The following is a 24,912-nucleotide window of genomic DNA, read 5'->3' on the forward strand; positions in this document are numbered from 1 at the left end:
TCTCATCTCACAGGACTAACTCTTATCCTGCTCCAGTTACGATAACACATCACCATGATCCTTGACTACTCTCCTTCAGGTGCACTTTCTACCCTGTGCCATTCTGAAGGAAATCCAGGCTTGGGGAAGTTAGGTAACTTGTTTCACAAGACCACGCAGCTAACTGAGAAGTACTGTGATTCAAGCCCAGGGCTACTTGTGACCAATGTTCTCCCAGGTCCTGCCATATCTCAATTGCTGCGCTAGTCTGGCCTCTCCATCCAGTACATCTCATGCTAGTCATTTTGCTGTCTTTAAGACCACACACACACTGCTGTTCATTGCTTTGTGCTCCAGCCTATCCCTTCTAGAGTGTGAGAGTAGGGTTGTCTTCCTTACATTTCTATTGCTGTGATAAAACACAGGACCAAGGCAGCTTCTAAAAGAAAGCATCTCACATGGGGCTATGGTTTCCCAGGGCTAGAGTCCATGATGGCACAGAAAAGGCATGGCAGCAGAAAGCAGGGCACTTATATCTTGATCCTCAAGCTGGAGGCAAGAGAGAATGGCAAGAGAGTCCTTTGAAATCCTAAAGCCCTCCCCAAGTGACACACCTCCTCCAATAAGGCTACATTTCCCAATCCTTTCCAAACAGTTCCACCAACTGGGGACAGTGTTCAAACATATGAGGCTATGGAAGCCATTCTCATTCAAATCACTATAAGGGTCTATGTTTTGTGCACAAGTATCCCCAGAACAGAAGTGGTTCAAATTTTATTTTTTAAATGAACATGATGCTCAGAAGTTTTCCAAATTTTTAGGCACTGTTGTTTGACTTCTTAAAGTACAAAGAGACATTAAGAATAATGTATCTAGGCCAGGCAGTGGTAGCACACACCTTTAATCCCAACACTTGGGAAACAGAGGCAAGTGAATCTCTGTTGAATTCAAGGCTAGCCTGGTCTACAGAGCAAGTTCCAGGACAGGCTCCAAAGCTACACTGAAAAACACTGTCTCGAAAAACCAAAAAAGAATAATGTGTCTATGTGAAAAGACACTTTAAGCTGTGAGCCTAGCATCCAATAAAAGTAAATGAAAAGAGAAGAATAAGCAATCAAAAACTTCTGTCCTCTGTTAAAGTATAGAGCACTGGTGAGAATGCCCAAAAGTAGCCTTTTCAGGACTATGAATTCTATGTGGGTAATCCAGGGAGCATTTACACAAGAGAAGCAGCAAGCCTGTGCAAACAGTGAGCTCTATGGCCTTAGAACTTACTCTGTATCTAATTCATTTTCCAGATCTATGCTAGCCTTGACTATGATCACAGTGAAAATAAGCAGTCTGGAAGTCCCTGGAGGGGTCAGAGTGTGTCATGAATTTCCTTCAAAACCCTACTCCAGAACTAGAAAGCCGTCTCAGTGGTTAAGAGCATCTGCTGCTCTTATAGAGGACCCTGCCCCCACACTGGGTGGCTCACAATTGCCTGTAACCTCTGCTCTTGAGGTATCCAATACCCTCTCTGCTGGCTTTCATGGGCACTTGTATGCACATACCCACATACAGACACACATGCATACACATAATTTAAAAACACCATTTCCAAAGAACTGTAATTATTTGTCTGGTAAGTTTCCTGAAAGACCCACTTTACAAAGCTCCTTTTATTTAACTAGACTGTGAGCTTTCTGATTGCAAATAGCATCTTTGGCTTAAGATAAGGGCAAAGGGATAGTATTTGTTCCATATGACTATTACACTGCTCACATGATAGTTAATAGTCAAGGCAACAGAAGACTAATGAGAAAACTTTTACAAAATGGGGGCAGTTGGTGGGCATTGCAGCATATACCTTTAATGCCAACACTTGGAAGGCAGAGGCAGGCAGAATTCAAGGCCAGCCTGATCTATAGAGCAAGTTCCAGAACAGCTAAGGCTACACAGGAACCCTGTCCTGAAAACAAAAAAAACAGTAACAACAAAAAGGAAGGGAGGAAGGAAGGAAGGGAGGGAGGGAGGGAGGGAGGGAGGGAGGGAGGGAGGAAGGGAGGGAAGGAGGGAGGGAGGGAGAGTGGGTAGGACTGGAAAGATAGGTTAGCAGTTAGCAGTGCTTGCTGCTCAATCATAAGGATCTAAGTTCAAATCTCAGGACCCATGCAATAGCATTCACACACATAAATAAAATAACCTTAAAAAACCAAACAAACAAAAAAATGAGGCAAGGGAGTGCATGCCTTTAATCGCAGCACCAGGAAACAGGTTAGAGGAGTTTAAGCACAGCCTGGCATAGTGACTCCAGGACAGACAGAGCTACATAGTAAGAGACCCTGTCTCAAAAAAGAAAGGGGAGAGCAGGCAAGATGGCTCAGTGGGTAATGAGGCTTAGTACCTGACAACACAAACCTGACAATCTGAGATGGATCCCCATAACCCACATAAAGATGGATTCATAAAATCATCCTGTGGCTTTCATTCACATGCCTTGGCATGTGCTCTTTCATAATAATAAAGAGTTCCAAAAGAGACTCTGAAAAGTTCCCATGAATATACTGGAAGAATATACTAGAAGACCATAACCATGCAAGCAGGGGTTATGCACGTCCTCAGGTTAGTTCTCATTTCTGGATGGTCATAAGGCTGTTTGCAGTTTTCAAGCTGTCTGACAGGTTTGGAGCAAGCATGAACTCATGCATACACGTGCAATCTCCTCAACAGAGTACAAGACTTATTGGTTCTAGGCATCTAAGTATCTCCAACTGAGGACTGAACAGACTGAAACTGTTACAGGACTGCTCTGAAAAGTCACCAAACAGCACTGGCATTCTGAGTGAGGGGCAGACTCTGATTTCTACAGTTACCACACTTAAGAATAAATATCTAATTGCTACCAACATGCAAATAAATAAGAATGAACACATGAGTGTTTGTGAGGAGATGCTATTAGAGGTAAGAAACTAAAGCTTTTTTAAAGAGCCAAAGAAATTCTGGAGTAGAAAAGTACAATACCTGAAACGAAAACTAACAGATTTGAACAGGCAGAAGAGACATCATCAGTGAACCTGAAGACAGGTCAGATTATCCTGTGTGAGGAAAGGAGAACAGCATGAACAAAAATGAACAGAGCCTAAGTACAATCGCATGGGAGTTACAGAAGGAAAAGACACAGAAGGGAGCTGGGGACTGACAGAAGGAACAATCAGGAAAACATGGCTGAGAAATTACCAAAACTGAGGAAAAACAGGCCACTCAAACAAGGATCTCAACAAACTCAAGAATGAACACAGACACCACACACTGGAGAGCCAGAAATTCCCCAAAGAGCCGCATGGTAAAGAGACACATCACACACAAGGGATGCTCAGAAAGCAGAACAGAGGAGGGCAAAAACTGTAACACAGGCAAAGATGGGACTTTACCACGGTGAAAGCATCCATCTGCCAGAAAAATGTTAATTATAAAAAACATGCATCTAAAAAATGAGCTCCGAAATAAAGAAAACACTGACAAGGAATGAAAGAAACAACTACTTCAGCAATAGTAGACTTCAATGGTCTAGGTTCATAATGGATAGCATACTAGACAAAGAAAATAAAATCAACCAAAACCCAGAAAATTTGGTCAACATTTTGTGTATGTGTGTTTCATTTCCAATAATGGATAGGATTATATAGCAACAAACAATAACAACAACAAAAATCCAGAAGATTTGATCAATATTTTGTGTGTGCTCATGTGTACATAAGCACGTTGGTTATATGTGCACATGTTTGGTGTCTTCTTTAATTGCTGGGGATCCCGTACTGGGTTCTTATACTTGCGCAGACAGCTGTTTACAGACTGAATCATCTCTCCTGATCCTACAAACATTTAAATTAACCCTAACAGATCTATAGAATAATAATTCACCAACAGTAGAAGACATATTACTCAAGTACATATGAAACATTTTCCAATAGAGACCAACTATATGTTGAATCATAAAGTCTCGATACATTTTAAATACAAACCTACACAAAATACATTCTTTAACCATAGTGGGATAGAATTAACAGTCCATAGAGCAATGGCTGGTCTTCCTTTCTCCAATTTTCCTCTTTCTTTTAAGCTACTCCTACTCACTGCTTGCTGGTATGGTTTTCTTACAGTAGCCTCTGTGTGTGCGTGTGTATACATGTCTGTGTTTTGAGACAGGGTCCTTCACTGAACCTGGCTGATCCAATTCGATTACTTGGCCAGGAACTCTCAGGAACTCTCCTGTCTGTAACCCCAGCTCTGGAATTAGGTAAGTATTGGGTACTAACTCAGCCCTTGATGCTTGCATAACAATGTCCTCAGGCCCTAAAATTTGCTATTCCAATCCATCAGAGGCTAAGAAACCGAGCCAATAAATTTACAGAACCAAAAAACCTTTCTTCTTGTTCCCTCTTTTAAAACAATGATATAGTAATAGCTTATACATATGTCTAAATAAAACAAATCACTTTTCCCAACTCTTCAACATTCCATCTCAGAAACTGTTAGTAACTTGAGGTAACAGTGTCCACCCCATGTGAAGGGTACCAGACTTAACCAGTATTTAAGCTTCTAGACCAATTCTTACTTTGCTTTAACTTATCTGTAAAACTAAAATCATTTAAAAAAAATCAAGTGTTTAAAAGGCAGTTAATAAATACCAGCAATAATAACAATAAAAAAAAAGCTTAGAAATAAACCTGAGTTTTGGCTTTGACAACTGTTCCTCGTGAGTCATTTTAATTACAGAGCTATTACTGGAGGAATTATTTCTACTTCAAGGCAATTAAAAAAAATTACTCCTTTGGCTAAGCTTATAATAGAGAAAAATAAGTACCTTCCAAGGCTCAAAGCTTAATGTAATTATCTTTCAGGAAGTTTAAGGAAGGATTAATCTTGCCTGAATGTTGAACATGGAATCTCTTAGTGATGGGGGGAGGGTTCAGGTACCAGGCAGGATGATCCAATGATAAATGTTCCAGATAATGTATTTCTTAAAATGAGAATGAAGAACTATATGTAAAAGGGTAATTTTTTTTCTTTTTCTGGTTACTTGGGTTTTATTTATTATTTTTTTTATTTAAGTTAGAAACAAGTTTGTTTCACATGTTAGTCCCAGCTCCCTCTCCCTTCCCTCCTCCCCTCCCTACCAGGCCCCCAAGTCCCCCATTCATTCTCCACTTCAATCCCCAGGGAGGGTGAGGCCCTCCATGGTGGATCTCCATAGTCTGTCATTTCATCCATGGCAGGGCCTAGGCCCTCCCACAAGAGTAAGAGGGTAAAATTTTAAACACAGAAAAGCACAGGATAAAATTTGTATGACTCAAAGGAGAAACAATTTTTTAATACACTAAAAAGATGGGCTGAAGAGATGGCTTAATGATTAAGAGCACTGGCTGCTTGCTCTTCCAGAGGATGACCCAGGTTCAGCTGCCAGCAACCACATATCAGCTCCAGTTCTGGGGGAATCAAACCCTCTCCTGGCCTCTGTGAGCAATGTACATGAATGGTGCATAGACATACATGAAGGCAAACACCCACACATTACTAAAAAAAATAAACAAATAAAAACATTAAAAAGCACAAGCCATCTAAGAAAGGTTATGTTAAATTAGATTTAGACTCACAACTAGCCAATTTTTAAAATTCTACAATTCAGTGAAGGCAAAAGGACAGAACACATAGTCTAGAAGATACTGTGTTGAGAACAAAGCACTTGAACAAAATACTAAAACAGAAAGCATTCCATGAGAAACATGGGCCAAACTGTGAGCAGGCAGGCAACTTACAGAAAATAGAACTGTCAGCACAGCTGAAGGGAGGAGCCTCTGGCACAAACCCAGGGGAGAGACAGCCAATATAATCTAGGAACATCAATGTCATCACAATGCATTTAAAGAACTGCAAAGCAGCAGGGACATTCCTGCCTGCTGCCTGCTAGCCCACATTCCTGGGGAGAGTCGTCCATGTGCCCCCCCCCCCGCTGGTGTTATAAGGCAGCTCCTCCCCAGGCCAAGAGGGAACACCAGGAGAGGTAGGGACTTACCAATCAGATTCTCTGAGCCAGTAAGGCTATTTACAAGGTGCAAAGTCCCAGTGTCTGTGATATTGATGGTCACAGGTATTCCTTGCCATGCTATTTGCAGCTTTCATGTCAGATTACCTCAAAATGAATGGCAACTCAGCCCTTGGCCTTTTAAGTCCTGGATCTCTAGACCCCACTTTACTCCAACAGTTTGGCACTGGCATTAAATCAAAGTTCTTGCTCTAACTCAAGATACTGACTTCATCTAGTAGTATCTGTAAGGTATTAATGACTATATCAAGACACAATTATTTTCTAATTCTCAAAAATGGCCCGGGCTGTGTAAGAGTGGTGGCCAAAACCTGAGATCAGTGAATTCTAGGCCAGGCTGCACTCCAGAGTGAGACCCTGTCCTCCATCCACCCACACAGACATAGTGGCTTATACCAGTAATCCCTGCACTGTGGGGGCAGAAGGCAGCATTCCAAGGTGTCTTAGCTACAGAGCAGGCTCACCAATCAACCTGGGCTACCAAGGAGATCCTGTCTCAAAACAACAAAAAGCAAGCTTGCCCTCTATAATGTCAGCAAGACAAAGCATTCTAAAATATACAAAGCATCATATATTTTAGCCATAAAGTATGTTATGGCATAACTATTTAATTAAGGATGGAGAATATGCAGAAACATTGCCAGTTGTAATCTACTTAACACAGCATGAAATACTTAAATGGCTTTTGTGATGGTTTAATTGAGAATGGCCCCCAAAGGCTCCTACATTTGAATGCTTAGTTGTCAGTGGAACTGTTTGGGAAGGATTAGGTAGTATGGTTATGTTGGAGGAGCTATATCACTGGGGGTCAGCAATGAAGTTTCAAAAGCCCACAAAAGGCCCAGTTTTTCTCTTCATCTGCCTGTTGCCTGTGGATCAGGAGGTAAAGAAAACTCTCAGCTACTGCTCCAGAGCCATGCCTGCCTGTGCTACCATCTTGCTCACCCTCTGACACTGTAAGCAAGCCCCCAGTTAAATGCTTTCTGTTGTAAGCTGCCTTGCATGGTGTCACTTCACAGAAATAAACAATACACAGCTTTCCTCATTGCAAACGTTCATGACAAAAGAGAGCTCCCAGGCCTGGTGCACAACCACCAGGCAATGGAACATAAGAGATTAAAGGGCTTCTTCACACCATATTTAGTATTTAAAATACCCCCTTTCTTACTGTATAATTAAAAATTACATTAAGACCATTCCTGTACATTTTAAAATGTCTAATTCCCTAAAAATATAGGCACAAGTTAACAAAATGATTGGAGGACATTTAATAACAAGTTGGGGGTTTGGGGAGGCAGGCACAAGCAAAAGCATGCTCCTTCCCTCAAGTGCTTTGGAAAGAGCTGAGAGCTCACACAGGAGGACATGTTCTTGCTTGGGCAAAGTCCAGCAGTTCCCTCTGCTCTTCACAACCACCAATAGTTGACCTATTCTAACAAAGCCACACCTCTCAATAGTGCCATTCCCTACAGTTTATGGGAGCCAATTACATTCAAACTACCACACTGTTGTTATTAGATCTTGAAACTATGGGCAAAAGGCACACATGTGCAATAAAACAGAAAATTAACTTATGTCCCCTTATTAAAAATACCTGCAAGTCCACACTGGGTGTAGCTTGAGCATATAAGATCTCAAAGCCTGCCTCCACAGTGACATACTTTCTCAAGCAAGTCGACACCTATTCCAACAAAGCCAGACCTCCTAACAGAGCCACTCCCTATGGGCATTCAAATACATGAGTCTATGTGGGCCATACTGTTTTAAAACTCCATATAGCTCAATATTAGAGTGCTTGTTTGGCATCTACCAGACTTGGTATTTGATCTTCAATAACAGAAAAATGAATGAGAATTAATGATATTAAAGTATATTTTTTCAAAATCCAAAAAAAAAAAAAAATACCTGCAAGCAAATTCCCATAAAGGTTTCGTGTGTTAAAATAACTCAGAATAGTCTACCACCTAATGTGAATGGAATGACTGTATCATAAGCTTACAGACAAAGGTCAAGGCTTGTAACATTTATTTCGTTTTGTATTGGCAATGCCCTCAGGGATGCTAAGCACATGCCAGATGCATGTGCTGCAGCCCCTGCTCCCAAATGCCAAGCCAAAAGCCCCCGACCATTTCTCATCACTAACCATTTTATAAGTGTGTATGTTATCTTGACCACATGAAAGTAGAGGCCTCTGGGAAACAGAAAAGAAGGAAGCATCCTATGCTCTTACAGAAATCAGATGTTCTGCATGCCATGGAAAAATGTCACTAGTTCCATCAGTAAACCCTAGGTTTCTTCAAACTATGAGTACCATTACTTATTTAAAAAGACATCAGGAAGTACAGAAGGCATGCTCTAAAGGCCAGGGGAAATCAGGGTAGTAAGAATTTAAAAAAATAAAAACTAAGGCTAAAGCATGTACTAACAATTTATACCAGCTTTAACCCTAAAGAGACTAATATTGCTAGTTTCCTGATTGATTCAGAACTCAAAAGGCAAAACTGATGGCTTTCCCACGTAAAGAATTCTGCTCTTACCTCATATGACCAGACACACTGCACGCCTGCGAACCTCCGGACACATCTTCCCACCTCGACATCCTCATGGGTGGTGTACATTTCCCGAAGACACTTGCCAATATGTGGTGCCATTCTCCGAAGCACCTCCCGGCTCAGAATCACACCTGGCCCTCCCATGCAGAAGTTCTCTCCAGGCTCAAGGGCCAGTTTCCCCATTTCTTCTGTGGTGCCCAGTCCTGTCTGCCCGAGGAAGAGGGGCTCGCTGCTATTCAAACTCCTCAGAAAACTCTCCAGACGATCTCCTTTGATGTAAACATCATCATCTGCTCTCATAAACCATTCATACTTGTCCAAGTAGTGGTCATACATGTACTTGAGCATCATGAAAGACTTCTTCTGGGGTGGATATGAGTCATCTACACCTCGAAGCGGCACTATCGGGATGGGTATAGATGTATCTGAACCTTCACTAGAGAAGAACTCAACTTTCCCAGGAATTGTCTTGGACCATGTTCTGGAATTAAAATAAGTAGTGATTAGAGGACAGTTGTTTTCAGAAATGAATTTATCTGCTTATCTGAATCACTGGGTGACTGCTTCAAATATCTGGTCTACCTGCTTCTTCTAATAGAAGCTCCATTGAGTATTACAAACCCCAGATTCATTTTCAGAAGAACCCCAACTAAAGGAAGGGTGAGGTCTTAAAGGATCATTAAATTCTAGTTATAGCTAAAACCAAATTGCCACAGCAAGAACCAGGTTGTCAGGTCAACTTTTGAATTTCATCAACTTCTGCTGTCAAACTCCTCAACTCTATAAGGATGGTTAAGCCACAAAGACTCAAGCTGCCAAATCCCAACACCAACCTGAACTTGGAAAGACAAAACCAATTCCTACAAGTTGTCCTTTGACGTCTATATGTGGCATGCACAGGCCCACATACTCCTACGAAGTAAACAAAATGTAAAAAATAAATGACAAAAAAAATCAAATTTTCTAGTCAACAAATATTGCTGCAAAGCTCAAGTGCCAATCAAGAAAGATGCAATGGTGAATTAAAGCACATTTAGGGGTCATGGAGCAGTCACCAAGACAGACACTGTCAGGATGGTCACACGTGTGTAGGCTATCAGCATACACATGTTCTGAAGAAAGCAGCAGGCAGACAGAGAAGAGCCAGAACTGAGAATGCTTCCCTGAGACAGGGAAATGCCAGGATGCTAAGGCTTCCCCAGAGTGCAGAGCACAAGTTTGCTATGTGGGAACTAGGAGGAAAGCTCAACAGAACTAGAGGTGGGGGTCTACCAGGAAGTGGTCCTCTATGTCATGAAAGCCCTGGAAGGCACCAAAGGGAACACTGCAGGAGAAAAGGAAGGTGCACTCTGAAATCCCCAGGTGTGGATTTGAATTGAAGGAGCCAGAGGTGTTTAAAAGGAGCTGCTTCGGACCAGACAGAGGAAGATTGGTAATCAATGAAATAGAAACAATGTGCCCTGTTAGGAAGAACTAATTTAAGGTCATCATAATATCCTTTCCCTTGCTTCAGGCTACTACTGCTGAGAACTTCAGTAATTTAGCTGTAATCTTTCATTTAAATGGACTACTTCCAAGAAAAACATGACAGAGAACAAATAAAATACAGGCTGGATAGCCTTTATCTGGAGTTTTTCCCACTGTAAAATACGTGTATAGATTTCACCAGTCAAGTACCCCCTAATCCAAATATCCAAGTGCCCTGAAACTTTGAGCACTGCACTCAAAGTCTCAGAGTTTAAGGCATTTTGAATTTCCACATTAGAGATGCTCAATTTGTAGTAAATTTAATATTAAGAAAATCAAGGCCCAACATGGTGGTACACACCTTTAATCTCAGTACCCACACAGAGCAGCTTACAACTGTTTGCAACTCCAGTTCAAAGGGATTCTCTTCTAGCCTCCAAGAGTACCAGTACACATGACACAAATACACACAAACACACACATAGAGACTCAAATATATACACAGAATAAAATAAATAAATAAATAAATCTTTAGCCGGGCAGTGGTGGTGCATGCCTTAATCCCAGCACTCGGGAGGCAGAGGCAGGCAGATCTCTGTGAGTTCAAGACCAGCCTGGTCTACAAGAGCTAGTTCCAGGACAGCCTCCAAAGCCACAGAGAAACCCTGTCTCAAAAAAACAAAAACCAAAAACAAAAAAACTTTAAAAAACATAATTATTCATGGTAGCACATGGCTATAATCCCTACTCAGGAGTCAGGGGTAGGACAGGACCATTTCAGATCATGAGTTTGAGATCAGTCTGGGCAACATGATGAGATCCCATTTCAAAAGGCAAAATAAAGCAAAAAAAAAAAAAAAAAAGGTGAAAATAAATACAAGCCAGATGAAGTTAATATCCCATAAAGGGACAAATCCTTTGGCACGCGCCTACAACATACAGAATAAATGACAGTCTACAGGTACTCACTCTTGTGACCTGATCCGGTCTGTAGGGGAAATCACTTCCCAGCCCTCCTCTAACCACAGGAAGCCAGTGTATCAAGGAGCCCTGATAACTGCTCTTCTTACACACTAATGTCTGGCCTTCCTTGTTTTCTTTTAGTCACAATAATTCTTTGAAAATATAAATAATCGCAATGCTTGGCACCTAACAGAGATCAATGAACACATGGATGAAAACTGCCCCTCCTATACAGCAAGTGACTTACAGATGCTGTGCGTTGTGTTTGCCAAAGGACAAAAGTCACTTCCAGATGAGCTTCTAACTGTCCATCAGCCCAACCATACGTCCTACAATTCGTACATGAGGAAAATCAATTTACTCAAAGCACAAACAAGAAAACAATTATTCAGAGGGAAAAGTCAGAGGCTCCACGTGTTAAAACACACTACAACTGTGGTACTTATGAAATGTAACTCAGAACTAAACATCATGTGTCATCTTACGCCTATCAGTATTAGTGCACCATGTGCTTCTACACTAAAATGTGATCACTAAAACAGACCTAGTTCAAAGTAATACTATACCAACCAACCCCAGAAGCCATGAAACACCGGAAGGAGCAAGAGGGTATTAACTGGGGAGAAGCAGCAGCTAAGGTGATTCCTGTCTTCAAAGAAGCCGCCTAGTAAAGAAACTGGCGGTCTACAGTGCTTGGGCTTCAGTGCGCTGCTGGGATGAGTCCTGACTCCACTTTCAGCACTGCCTCAGTGTGACTTATAAGAGAAGAAAGAAGCTTGCAAATAAAATAAGGTAAGGAAAGAATTAAGAGAGACAAAGCAATGTGGGCTAAACATGGAACAGTCAGATTTAAGACTACACTGTAGTGATGGCAGTATACAAAGTGCATCTCAGATTTCTGGCCAAAACTCTAAACCCTTAAGCCATGTACTTACTGTATCAGAATTCTCAATTTCAGACATTGTTTTAGGGTAGAATTCTAATCAGAATATAAATTTTAAGTGTTTTTACTTAAAATACTAGGCTCTTTCCTATTAGACTAAAGATCAAAATCCATTTCTGCTTGGCACAATTTACCAGTGCCCCAGAGACAGAATGCATGCAGAATATGCTGGTAACATATCCTTCACAATGCAATCAATGTCCCAAATGTGACTTGAAATGGTGTAATTTGTCCAAGAAGAGAAAGCAATTAATTTTAAAAGCAGACAATCCAACCTCAAGCCCTCCTTAAAAGCTCCTCTGCAGCCCCACCCAATTATTATCCAGTCCTTTTTAGGTAACCCAGGGCAAGCCTCATGTTGTCTTTTCTATTCTAATTGAAGGGTGGTTTGAGGGAAATCTTCTCATGAATTCTTTGCAAACCCTCCAATCTTAAGAAATTATGATCTTTTCAATTAGGGTTCCACAAAGTGGAACATAACTCCATTCTGGAACATAACTCCATTCACTATCCTGAGGAAGGAGGAAAGGGACACATTTATAATTCCAAATTGAAGGCATTGCTGCTGAACAAGTAAGCCTGCGCTCCTGTGATTAAAGCAGGTCAAGTTCCGTGACTCTCACAAGCAAATGTCTACTTAGCCATCAACACATGTGCTGCCTGGAGCTCGCAATGGAAATGGCAGAACATTTGCAAAGCTCAATTTCAATGGACTGATACCTAACTCTTTCTACAGCTCAGATAAGACAGCTGAAATGCGAGAGTGCCAAGGAAATCTTCTATTTCCCCAAGTTTCTAAATGCTCTCCCCTGTACCAAATTAAACCGCAACTAAGAAATGCAGCTGGACAGCTGGCAGCTTGGCCAGGGAATGCCTTTGTTGAGTTAGGGCTTTGTATCCGTCTCCACTTCTAGTCAATTATCATTGTAAGAAAAACTACATCTACAATATAGACATTGTCCTGGGTAAGCATCCATAACATATGCCTTAGTTTACAAAGAGGCCACAAGGGCTCAGAATGTAGCAAGTGATAGAGAGTGTATGACTACAAGTGCTGGGGCCTGGACTCTATCCCCCTATACCCACAAATTAAGAAGGCAGGGAAGAGTATACATGTATATCGTAGCTTACTAAATACACAAAAAAATGTACAACTCAATCCCAAAGTACTCACTGTGATTGTTTCTAAATAGAGAATTACAAAATATTTAATTTGGACTAGAGAGATTTGGCTTCCTTGGAACTAGGCACACATGTGGTACATATACATTCAGGCAAAACACCCACACACATAAAATAAAATTAAGTCTTACCAACATTGCCGCTTAAACATGACCTAAACAAGGACAACAATAGCCATGCTAACATGGACTGGGGGGAGAGAGGAGGGGGTTGTTCAACCCTACACAAAAAACTACAGGCAACTGAGAAATGTTCAGAGCGGGATTGTCTTCCCTAGGAAGAGCAAACCAACTAGTTACCCAACACCAAACGGTCAAGTAACTATGCACACTGGGCAGGTTGTAGTTATCTATTTAGGAACACACACACACACACACACACACGTATGTTAACAACAATTTAAAGAAAAAAGAGACTATGAATTTGAAAGAGAAAGTGGGTACATGAGAAGGGAAAATGATGTAGTCATAATCTCAAAACCTGTAAAATGTTTAAATTGATAAAAATTTTTGAAAACATTTTATTTTCTATTCCTTCTACAATAGATGTGTATATTTAGAACCAAGAAAAAATTTCCCAGGGGACACTCTGTGCTAACAAGAAAAAAAGAAAAACATAACAGTTTATTTTGTAATGACCTTATCCAACAGGCAAATCAAACAAAAGTGGCATAAGACTGAGTTCCTCCTTTTACAGTTTCTAAAGTTTAATAGTTATGCTAATTTTTATAGCTAAAGAGTGAGGAGACTTTCCACGCCACAAAACCACTCTTCTACATTTTGCCTAGTGGTTCCAGAGTGCTGAGTTTGAAAGGCTAAAATCACTTCAGACACTGTTCCTCAGTCTTGTTGCTGAGTGGGTGGAGTCCAAAGAGGAAGACAGAGTGTCTCAGAGTTGATGCCCACCAGGAATAAATGCACGTCATCCTTTCTGGTACAGAATGCATGCATGAGAAGAAAAGTGAGCAGGAGAGCATGGGCACGAGAAGAGGAGGTAACGCAAAGCAAAGCAAGAAGTACAAAACCTTGGGGAGAAGGGGGCTCTGCCCTGTTCTGTGCCAGGGCAAACTGGGACAGCAAGGACACTTCCAGGAGGTGCCCCTCAGACTGGAGCAAACTGTGCTCAGACCTGAGACCACAGCATTACCCATGTGTGCTAACCGTGGCCCATTTTCACCGACAAGTGTCTAAGAGGCAGAAAGGAGAAGTCACCAAACTGCCCTATTGCTCAGGGCTAAGAGTGAAACTATACCTAACACTAAGTGCTCCTCCAGGCCCATCTCTGTGGGAAGCACAATCTGACAGGGCAACAGTCTAAATTGGTCCTCTCAGAGAGTGTACAAGAGGAAGATGCTGTTCTCCACTTTCAGTCAGAGCAGCACAGGGACCTATGAAGATTCAGCTGCCTCCCAGGGCAGGACACCCAATAACTGACGAGAGCTGTTTTTCCCTCAGTACTAGGAACTCGACTTTTAATGTCCTTAGCATCTCTGTAAGTACATGGTTTCCGGGCATATGGTTTCCTCTTTTTAAGTCAACCGACTCACTGTCCTTAAGACATGAGTAATCTCAAACTGTTATGGAAATAAGTGAAAAATATAATAGAGAATTGTGGGGAAATTATTCTTAAAGGCTAAATTATAGTCTTTACTGCTAATCCTTAAACACAGACTTATTGGGAGAGCAAGTATAAAAAAACATTTTTTGCTGGACAAAGTGATCCAAGCACTTAGGAGGCTGAGGCAGGAAGATAACAGTTTGGCTGTATTACATAGCAATATCACGTCCTAAAGGGGTAGGGGCTTTTCTCAGTTGAGTTGCTGCCAGAGTGGATTACAACTTCCTACCTCAAAAATGGTCTGGATAGTAGTCCAGAGGCATTTCCAACTATTAGACACTAAGAGGAGCCAGCCCTGAGCCCAGGATCACAAGCAACAATGAGAACACTCACCAAGAGACCACACACACCATCTTTGAAGCTGTGAATTAAACAGCAAGCTACAAAGGACAGAAGGTGCACTGTAGGCCTCCAAAGGCTCCAGACAAGCACCACAGCCCCTGAACAACTTCTGTACTGCTGCTACATACTTAAAAGTTCATGTATTTTCCTGAGCTGCAGTTCTCATTAGCGCAAATAAGTGTTTTTGTAAGTTTTCAAATCTTAGGAAAAAATCTGATCAGAGAAGTTATGCAAATAATAAAGCCATCCTGGGCTTACTCTTGTAAATCAGTGTCCTGGTGCTGTGAGGTGCCACCTGGACTCAGCAGTCACAGACTGCTTTACAGCCACTCACTCTTAACAGGTGGAGGACTCTCAAGTATCATTATCCACAGGAAACTCAGGGCCAGTAAGGACAGACAGCTAATGAGTGTGTGCCAAGCAGAACACAGGGGCCACTCCACAGCCCATCTCCTGACTCACACCGGTTCCCTGGTTATCGCCAGGTCTTTCACGGTGGAGAAGGAGCACCGACCACACCAAGGAAGGGTCCTCTTAGATAAGGAGGCAGCCGTGCACGTGCCTCCCACTTCCACCTGTCCTTTGTCTCCTGGCTTGGCAACACAAAACTCCTTCAGGCTGTGACTGGGCTTAACTCTGAGGCAAAAAGAGTATTTCAAACCCTCTTGTATGGACTTGTTTACTGTCTCAGATCCTGCACACTCACCTGTGGTGATTACCATCAGAAACAAACTCAACAAAGCCCCCAAATGGCAAGACCATCAGCTGAACTTCCAAACACAGATCCTGTGAAGCTGCTCTCATGCTGAAATATCACTGTTGGTTCTACACAAGTTCCTGAGTCTGGTACATGTCAGGTCCAAAAGACTCCATCCAATTCCCCAAACTCCAAAAGGTAGTCCAAATACTCAGAAATGGGCTGTGACTGGACTGTAGGAGGATTTCTGGTGTCTAGATAAAGGCCAGCATTCCCCAGGAGTTTGCCTCTACCAAAAGGAGTCATTTCCCTTACCCTGGTGACTACCAGCATATCAAAGCTCATGCTGGCCTCCAGGCTCCTTCAGTATCACAAGTCCCTGTTACACATTTCAAAGTCCAGCCCTTCTCACCTCCGCCCCTCTCCTCAGCTTTTGCAGCTCAGGACTTCCTGTCCCCAGCTCCTCCCTCTCCTTATAACCCTGCTGTTCCACAGGCTGCCCCCAGTCCTCTGCTACTGCCTCCATCACTATGGTTTCCCTATTCTCCTCCATCCCCTGCTATTCTCCATCCCCTGCTATTCTCCATCCCCTGCTATTCTCCCCTCTCTTGCACACAGCCCTGGCCAGTTCTTGCTGGCCATGTTTGGTCTGCTTTCTCAGTCTGCTCTGGACACTTTCAGATACCTCTGGCTCCTTCATATCTACAATAAAAGCCTTCCCCTTAACTACAGCATTATACATATACAGCACATAGGTGCCTTATTTCAGCCTGGCCCTGGGTGTCCTCGCCAGCACTTTCCTGCCCAGAACTCAGAGCCCAGCTCCAAGAACTATCCTTTCTCATTACCCACCATTAGATTTCCTGCTGCTACTTGACTTAGAAAAGCTGTTATTGTCTCTGGCTCAGAAGGGAAGAAAGGGTTGGCGTATGGGTGAGAATGACCTTGACCCTTCCTTTGTCACAAAGTGTGAGCCCTTCTGCACACTTTCCTACAGGTACCTTGTGAACCCTTGTCAATCAACATTGTCTTCATTTCTTCATCTAGACAAGGCTCTGTAGGGGTTGAAGCCCAGTATTAGTAATCTTTCAAGAACTAACAACTTAATTAATGGACAGCAAAAAATGAGACTGCCAGGGGAACAAGAACATATGCATAATTTTCTGCTGACAATCATAGCAATTCTTAAGAGTATTTTATTAACAATACAAAACCCTCAAATCATGATAGATAAAACTAAACTCATTTCAGGACCACATCTTTCAGCAGTCTTTTTCTACATGTAATTCATAATTTGAAATTAATTGTGCTGCAAAGTACACTTTAAAGTTGATTATTTGGATTTTACAGATAAACACTTTCCATATTAATATTTGCCAAACCAAACTGCATTGAAGAGAGCAACTGAACTGTTTCCAGGTAAACAAAGTTTACTTAAAAGGAATAAGGAAATCACTAAGATATATTAAGGAAAGAAGCTCATTAAGGCTGGCAAGAGAACAGTCTGCCTAGATTGAAAGCATTAGGATGGGTCATTAACTGATAAAGTTGTTAGAAGTAAAAGTCCTATATCTAAAGCTACTGTGTCTTACCTTTTCTTCCCATACTTGTCTGCACATAAATGCTAATCACTCATAGACAACCAATCACATCTTCAGAGGACAGTAAAAAAAAGAGCCAAGAAACACCTGTTTCCATCTTTAGGTCAGGGTCAGTAAGATCCAAATAACTGTGATATGTTAGGTTAGCTCTGTGCTTTTCTTTTTCTTTTCCACTGTGTGTGTGTGTGTGTGTGTGGAGAGAGAGAGAGAGAGAGAGAGAGAGAGAGAGAGAGAGAGAGAGAGAGAGAGAGAGAGAGAGAGAGAGAGAGAGAAATGTATGCAACTGGGAAACGGGCATTGTGTTCAAAAATACTGTCTGCTTCTAAAACAGTCTCTCAGTGGCCTAGGACTTAGCCATTAGTCTAAGTTGCTGCCCAGTAAGCCCCAGAAATCCTATTCAGTCCTCCTTTTTTGTATCTGGGTCCCAGGCTAGAACTCAGGTCCTTGTATCTTCCAAGCACTTTGTTGATCAGGCTAAAGTAGAAGCTTAGTGTGTTGAGCATTAACAACAGATGGGATTAATCCCAGCACTTAGGAGGCAGAGGCAGGCGGATCTCTGAGTTTGAGACCAGCCTGGTCTACAGAGAAGTTCCAGGACAGGTTACAAAGCTACACAGAAAAACCCTGTTTTGAAAAACCAAAAAGATCCTCAGGGGACTAGCCTGTGATAAAGGTTGTAATCCTTGCAAACTAGAAGCTAAGGCAAGCTCAAGGCCAACCTGGACAAGGTGGTGAGACAGACCCAGTCTCATTTGAAAAATCAAAGGGGCTGAAGGTGACTTTTTGAATTTAAGGAAGAAAATCTAAAATCAGGAGCAGGCAATAGTGACTTTTGGTTGTAATACCAACTCTCAGGCGGTTGTAGGGCAGAAGGATCACTAACAATTCAAGGCTAGCCCAAACTACAAAATGAGTCTCAAAAAAAGCAAAAAACAAACAAACAAACAAACAAAAAAAAAAACCACCAAAATGGGGCTAGAGAGAGAGCTCAGTGGGTAAGAGCACTGGCTGCTCTTCCAGAGGACCCATGTTTGGTTCCCAGCACCCACATGGTAGCTCACAACCATCTACAACTCCAGTCTCAGGGGATCTGAGGCTCTCTTCTGGCCCCCTTGGGAACCAAGCACATACATGGCACACACACATGCATGCAGTCAAAACACCCATATACATTAAAGACAATGACAATAAAGGAAGACAGGTTGGATTATTTGACCCTGTAGCTTCTATATGTTAAAAAAATGCCTAAGAAAAAAATCAAAAATTAAAGAAAATAGGAACCACAGTTAGTAAATTCAGACACCCTATCAACCTGTTGATAACTAGCAAACAAATTACTACATGTGAATCATATTTTAAAGTAAAAATACATAACAAATAACTTTGCAGGGGAGTCTATGTGAATTATATTCTATGTTTATTTGTAGAATCTCAGTTACCCATCTCCCTTTCTGCTCACAGCCTCAAGTGGTTTTTCCATTCACTTGGAATACGATTCCATGAGTCTGAACAGTCAGACCCAGTTCCTTCTTTTATGGCCTTCTGGCTTCTACCTCTCAGCATCTGGCTTTCCCTCTGGCAATAATGTTTATCAGTAATAGTAACACAACCAGTCTTTCACTATCCAACCCAAGTGGTATAAATGCCCCTTTCTCTGAAGCCTCCACAACCACCTACTACAGACAGGACACCACCCTGCCCGGCCCGTTCTATTTTCTCATCACCAGCCCAAACCCGTTTTAGAGCCCCTTCTAATAGAACTAGCAGAACAAAGATCTGTCTGGCTGTGCCCTTGTGACTCAGGTTCTGGATACATAAGGGCCACACAGGTCACCTGCTTTACAAGGGGCTGAACTGTACCTAAGTGCACCTAAATGTTGTAATGAGTAAGATCATTCAACATGGGATCAACCCAAGTTGGCTCCAGCTGGTCCCAAGTTGGCGCCAGCTGGTCTATCTGCTACACTTTTGAGTTTCATTCTGCCTACTTTCAAAACTGTTCTGTGTCTGATATTAGCTATCATTGCTCAGCTGTCTCTCAGTGGGGCCTAGCCTCACTCTAAGTATACAGCAGGTCTACAAAGTAAGAGTATATACAAATGGGGCTGTTCTACCGTCAAAGCATTATAATGAAGTAACTATAGGCCAGGCAAGCATACCTTCCTGGAGTTTTCAAGATCTTCTTAGTTCCCTCCTGGATCTCAGTTCTCAAAAGGAAAAAGTTGCTAGTTACTAGTCCCAAAATATAAATTCTGACTAAATTCTGACATTCTCAGTATCTTGTATCACAATGCCCTCTTACTCAAAGTGTTAGCATCTGCTTCATCTGTAAGTCAAGTTTTGTTAAACCAGAGGATGAGGGGAGAGATGAAGGCAACAATCTAATCTTTTTGTTTGTTTGGTTGGTTGGTTTTGGTTTTTCGAGACAGGGTTTCTCTGAGGCTTTGGAAACTGTCCTGGAACTCACTCTTGTAGACCAGGCTGGTCTCAAACTCACAGAGATCCACCTGCCTCTGCCTCGCTGCTTTTGTTTGGTTTTAAAAGACAAAGTCTCATGTAGCCAGGCTAGCCTTGAACTTCTAATCTGCCTGCCTCCACCTCTTGAATGATGGGAGTTTTCAAATGATGAAGAATAAGCCAGGTGTGGTGGCATATGCCGGAAATTCCTAGCACTAAGGCTAAGGATGGAAGATCAGTTTAAGCTAGTCTGGTCTACACAAAAAAACAAATGAAATCCACCTTGTGCTCTAAACTCAAGAATCAAGCTATTTTCACACTACTGTACATGGACGTTCCAACTTAAGAGCTCAATGTGGACTTCTGACCCAGGCTGCAAAGAACAGTAAAACTGTAGTAGTAACTTATAACCTACTAACCTCTCTCCCCATTTAGGCCTTCCCTGAAAGTTCCCTAAGGCTGGCCTAACTACAGGGCTGACAGGCAGGGAGCCTGACCAGCAAAGGAAGACCTTCCTGTGCTTCCTTCAGATCACAGACAGAAAGTCAGAACAGGGAAGAAATGACTGGAGTGTTCCCTGGAAACGATTCCTTCTTTGTTAGAGGAAGAAACCAAACAGAAAGAGCATTTTCTACTTCCCCACTGCCTAAAAGAAAACGGACAATGAGAAAGTCTTAACATTAAAGAGGCCAAAAGACTACATACACTGCACTTCATGATGGGCTTCGGGCGATCATGGCCAATCACAAAACAGCACAACTAGTGCACACTACATCCTGGGTACCACTGGCACGATGGTCACGATCGATTTGTGTATGCTGACTTCATAAGCATGAAATGTACGGGTCTCACTGTTAGTCACATCTGGCCAGGACCAATTTGTGAGGACCAGGCTGTCCTGAAACTCAGAGATCCACCTGCTCTACCCCCCAAACGCTGAAATTAAAGACTTGTGTCACCGTATCTGCCCTCAGTTTCTGATGAAGAGATTTAATCATAGAACATCTGGGAGAGAATTTTGACCTAATGGTTCTTAAATTACTCTGTTAGTCCACACATACAGCCAGCCACCTGCACTGTAAGCGTTCCTGACCACTCGGAACTTTCCTTGGCAGAAAGCAACCTCTTGACTTGAGCAGCAGGAAGGGTGGTCAAGCCATTCAAAGGCAGCCTCTGGTCACTCTCCAGGGCCTTTCACCTTTTCCCTCCATCCCTCACTTGGCTTAAAGAACGGAGAGATCCGGCTATGCTTGTTCCCTTACACCACCTGCTGCTGCCTGAAAACTTAGACCAGAAACAGGACTTCAAAGCTAAAGTTATAAAAATACTGGTTATAAATTTAAAACAAACAGCAACTAGTGCAGCCTTGCTCAAAATGTTCAGAGCCCCAGAACATTCGTGCTCTGAGACCACTCCTGTCACTGGTCCTGTGCCTGGATAAATTCCAGACTTCATCCATACAGTAAAGGTTTCTGTACTTCACACACACACACACACACACAGTTTCCACCAAATCCCTTCGCTTGAGTCTACACCCCTCTGCTATTTCAGATTCGCTGCAATGCATTTCTAACCATGCCCTCCATTCCCAAACCATCTCCTTTCAAAAGGCTACTTTGGCTAATCCCTTTGTTAATCCTGAACATGATCGCAGCCACTTCTATGACTCATTTAGCTCACTAGGGCCCAGTTCCTTCGAAACATGCATATAACTCTGTAACTGAGCCAGGAAACACCAGAATGCAGTCTTGCATTGACTGAATCTATCACATAAGCTGTTTTTCCTCAGGATTCTTTCTCCCTCCTTAACTAACCCGAGTGGGCACTCTCACTAAAAAAGGAGTCAATCTGTGAAATCTTAAAAGTGTGGCATGGAAGAGTCCTAGCCAGGTTAATTTAGGCGGGCTCTCCCTTTGCAAGGACAAAGTGCCTATTTTAGGGACTCAAATTATAACCTCCGCCTCCACTATCTCAGGTACAACGCTCTGAATTTCCCCACCACTTTATGGGATAGACTCCCCCTTTTAACAAAGAAGTCCTGGACCTAGAAAGCTTAAGCGTCTTGCAGGAGATCAGGGTGAGAGGCACACCCTGAGAAGCCAGGCTACTCCATCTAATCCCAAAGCCTTGCCCTTGAACGTCTGCTTTCCTCTAAACCCTGCCTATGCCTGGAGTCACCTGAGGCTTCCATCCACCAGGATGCTGGATGCAGGAGATGGTGTCCACGAAAAGGGTGCTCACCTGTAGGCGGCCACGGCGCGGGTCTGCAGGTATTTCTGAGCCGTCATGACTCCCACGAAGAGAAAGTTCCTGTCACGCGGGACGCCCTCCGCGGCCGAGCTGTGCGGCCAGAGCTGCGCCCCGCGCGCATCGCCTCGCGCACCGCCGGGCTGCGACGCCGACTGCCCTGGCCGGCATCCCTCGGGACTGGGGCGCCGCCGCGGGCCCACACGCTTCAGCTCCGACGCGCGGGGCAGGACGAGCCGCGAGGCCAGCACGAAGCCCAGCACGAGCCCGAGCAGCATGCTGAGCCAGGCGCGCCGGCCGCGCGCGGCCATGCCCGCGCCCCTCCGCCCGCCGGGCCGCTGTCCCCGCCGCAGGCTCCGCGCGCCCTCAGTCCACCGCCCCCGCCCGCGGAGGCCAGCCCGCCCTAACGCCACCAGGCCCGGCCCGGGCAGCGCCGCGGCCGCCGCGGGCCCGCCGCGCCCATCGCGGCTCCCGAGCCGCCCGCAGGCCCCGCGCCGGCGCTTTGTTCCTTGCGCCCGCCCGCACTACCGCGGCCTGCGCCTTTAAGAGGGGACCATGCCCCGCGCGCACAGCCGGCGACTCCGGCGCGAGGCGACAGCGGCTCCCCCGGCTCGCGTCCCCCGGCTGGCTCGGCTCGGCTCGCGCTGCGCCCTCCCTCTCGGTGTCCTACGCCGCCGCCACTGCAGCTGCACATCCTCCGGCTTAGCGCGCCATTGCAAAGGAGCCCCTCACGTCACGCACCGCGCGTTAAGAAGCGGCCCGCCGGCGGCGTGCCGTGGCCCCTCTCGGGATCCGTCCGCGCATCGTGATTGGTGCAAAAGTGAATGGGGGGCAGTTCACGTGGCCAAAGTTTAACCAAAAAAAAAAAAAGCGTCCGCCCCGCAGTCTGCGGCCGGCTGCAGGGGCGTGGGTTAGCATCAGCGAGAGCGGTGCGGGCGGGACGCCAGCCACGGATGCCCGTTACCCGCGGCCACGCCCCCGCCACCCGCGCCCGGGCTCCGCACGTGGACAGAGTGACTGGCTCCCCAGACGCCCCTCGTCGCCAAGCCCTTCCCTCCCCAGGCCGAGCTCCCGGCTCCGTGGCCATTGCCGCGGTGTCCACACTGCAGCTTTGTACTCGCGGTGCTGCGAGCGGAGCCGGAGCGAAGGCAGCCACAGTTCACCTGGGAACGCTTGGGGCACGCGGTTCTGGCAGCGAAGCGTGAATTCGCTAAGGGGCTCTGGGCCGGCCTCGAACTGGGAGACTTGCCTGCCTCTGCTGGCTTAAAGGCTAAGGAAGAGTCGTGGGTGAATTAACGTTAGATCAACACACGTATTGAGTCCCGGTGGGCAGGGAGCTGGACAGTACCTCTCACCTGAATCCCTCAGTGTTTTTAAAGAGTCGATTTGGAAAACATTACCGATTATGTATGTGTGTGGTGTGCGTGCGCTCGCGTGTGTTTGGTTCGTCGGGAAGCACCCACCTTGTTTTTTGAAATTGCATTTCTCAGTCTTGGAGGTCGCCAAGTAAGCTAGGCTCGCTGAATGGATTTTTAAATCGGGTACCAGTTTCCCCTATACGTGCGCAGTCTTAACTTTTAGACATTTTGTTAAATCTAAATAAAAACGAGCAAACAAAAACTGCAGCTAGGGTACCCGAATGACAAAAGTTTGTAAATACCAATTTTATTTGTTAGTCACCAGTGTGTTAGGATTATAACAGCCAAGTAGTCACCTGGGCCTGAATGGTCTTTTGAGACAGTCAGCTAAACTGAAGCTGAATATCATCTCCAACTCCTTATCGTCTTGATTATGCAGCTAGAGTGGCCTGAATTCCAGGCCAGCATACCACCACCCTTGTTTCAGAGAGTCAAACCCTGAAATCTCTGATGTGCTGGGCCAGGATTCTACGCCCTGAATACGGACGGCCCTATAGCCTGAGTTCTCATTTAATCAAACAAATCGAAGACAGAAAACAAGCATTCCTGGGGTGGGGGGCTCTTCTTGGATCTCTTTTTCATGATTAATAGATCAAAAGGCTGAAATATTCCAATTGAAACGGCAAAGCTGTACAGGGTACAGATTCCTCCTGCCACTGGACGGTGGTTACTGCTGTCTGTCCTTTGGATGGTGCCACTTTCTTCGACACTTGTGATTTATTTCAGAAATAGCTCATTACCTGCCTCCCCAGACTCCCTCTGTAGGAGATGGTCTACATCTAAGAATAAAATATTCATTATGCAGTGAAGACAGGATTCCAGCAGTGGTCTTTGGGGGAAAATACAGAACACACAGCCATGAATTGCAGTCTGGGAAACCATAGAGAAAGGTTCCAGTAAGACCGTAAACCACAAACGCCAAGAAGTCACCAGAGTCCCCAAATTCAGCAGCCGCCCCATAATTCACACTGATTTACATAAAGTACAAATCTGGCAAGACACAGATGTTCAACTCTGTGACATAGTCAATGCCTTCAGTATCTTCTAGCCTGCTTTAGACACGCCTATATTTCCTAAGCAAGTCCACATGAAAAGACAGAACTGTGCGATGGGAATACGCTGAGAATGCTGAACATCTTGTTCCCAGTTCCCTGCTTCCTAGAAGTCCCCCAGTTCCCAAGTCAACACCCTCATCCACCTCTCCTCCTGATGAATAGAGAAGCTATGTGCTGAAGTTGCTCCTTGTAGACCTAAGATTATTACATTTAGTTAGCATGAGTCTCTGTGCGTTTATGCTCATGGTACCGTACACATGTGGAGGTCAGAGGACAACTTTCAGGAGCCGGTTCTCTCTCTCCACCA

General features: G+C 44.1%; 1 protein-coding gene across 1 annotated transcript in view; it reads right to left on the reverse strand.

Moving 5' to 3' along the window:
- The window catches only part of Chsy1 (chondroitin sulfate synthase 1), a 58,843-nt gene extending 36,385 nt beyond the window's left edge, over positions 1–22,458 (reverse strand). Inside the window, exons 1-2 of the mRNA XM_013123891.3 lie at positions 22,127–22,458; positions 8,602–9,097 (exon numbers count right to left, since the gene is read on the reverse strand). Coding sequence (XP_012979345.2) covers positions 8,602–9,097; positions 22,127–22,443 — 813 coding nt within the window. The 5' untranslated portion in view covers positions 22,444–22,458. The remainder of the gene's footprint in view (positions 1–8,601; positions 9,098–22,126) is intronic.
- Positions 22,459–24,912: the final 2,454 nt, after the last annotated feature.

Source organism: Mesocricetus auratus, unplaced genomic scaffold, assembly GCF_017639785.1.
Source record: "Mesocricetus auratus isolate SY011 unplaced genomic scaffold, BCM_Maur_2.0 Super-Scaffold_4256, whole genome shotgun sequence".
Lineage (NCBI taxonomy): Eukaryota > Metazoa > Chordata > Mammalia > Rodentia > Cricetidae > Mesocricetus > Mesocricetus auratus.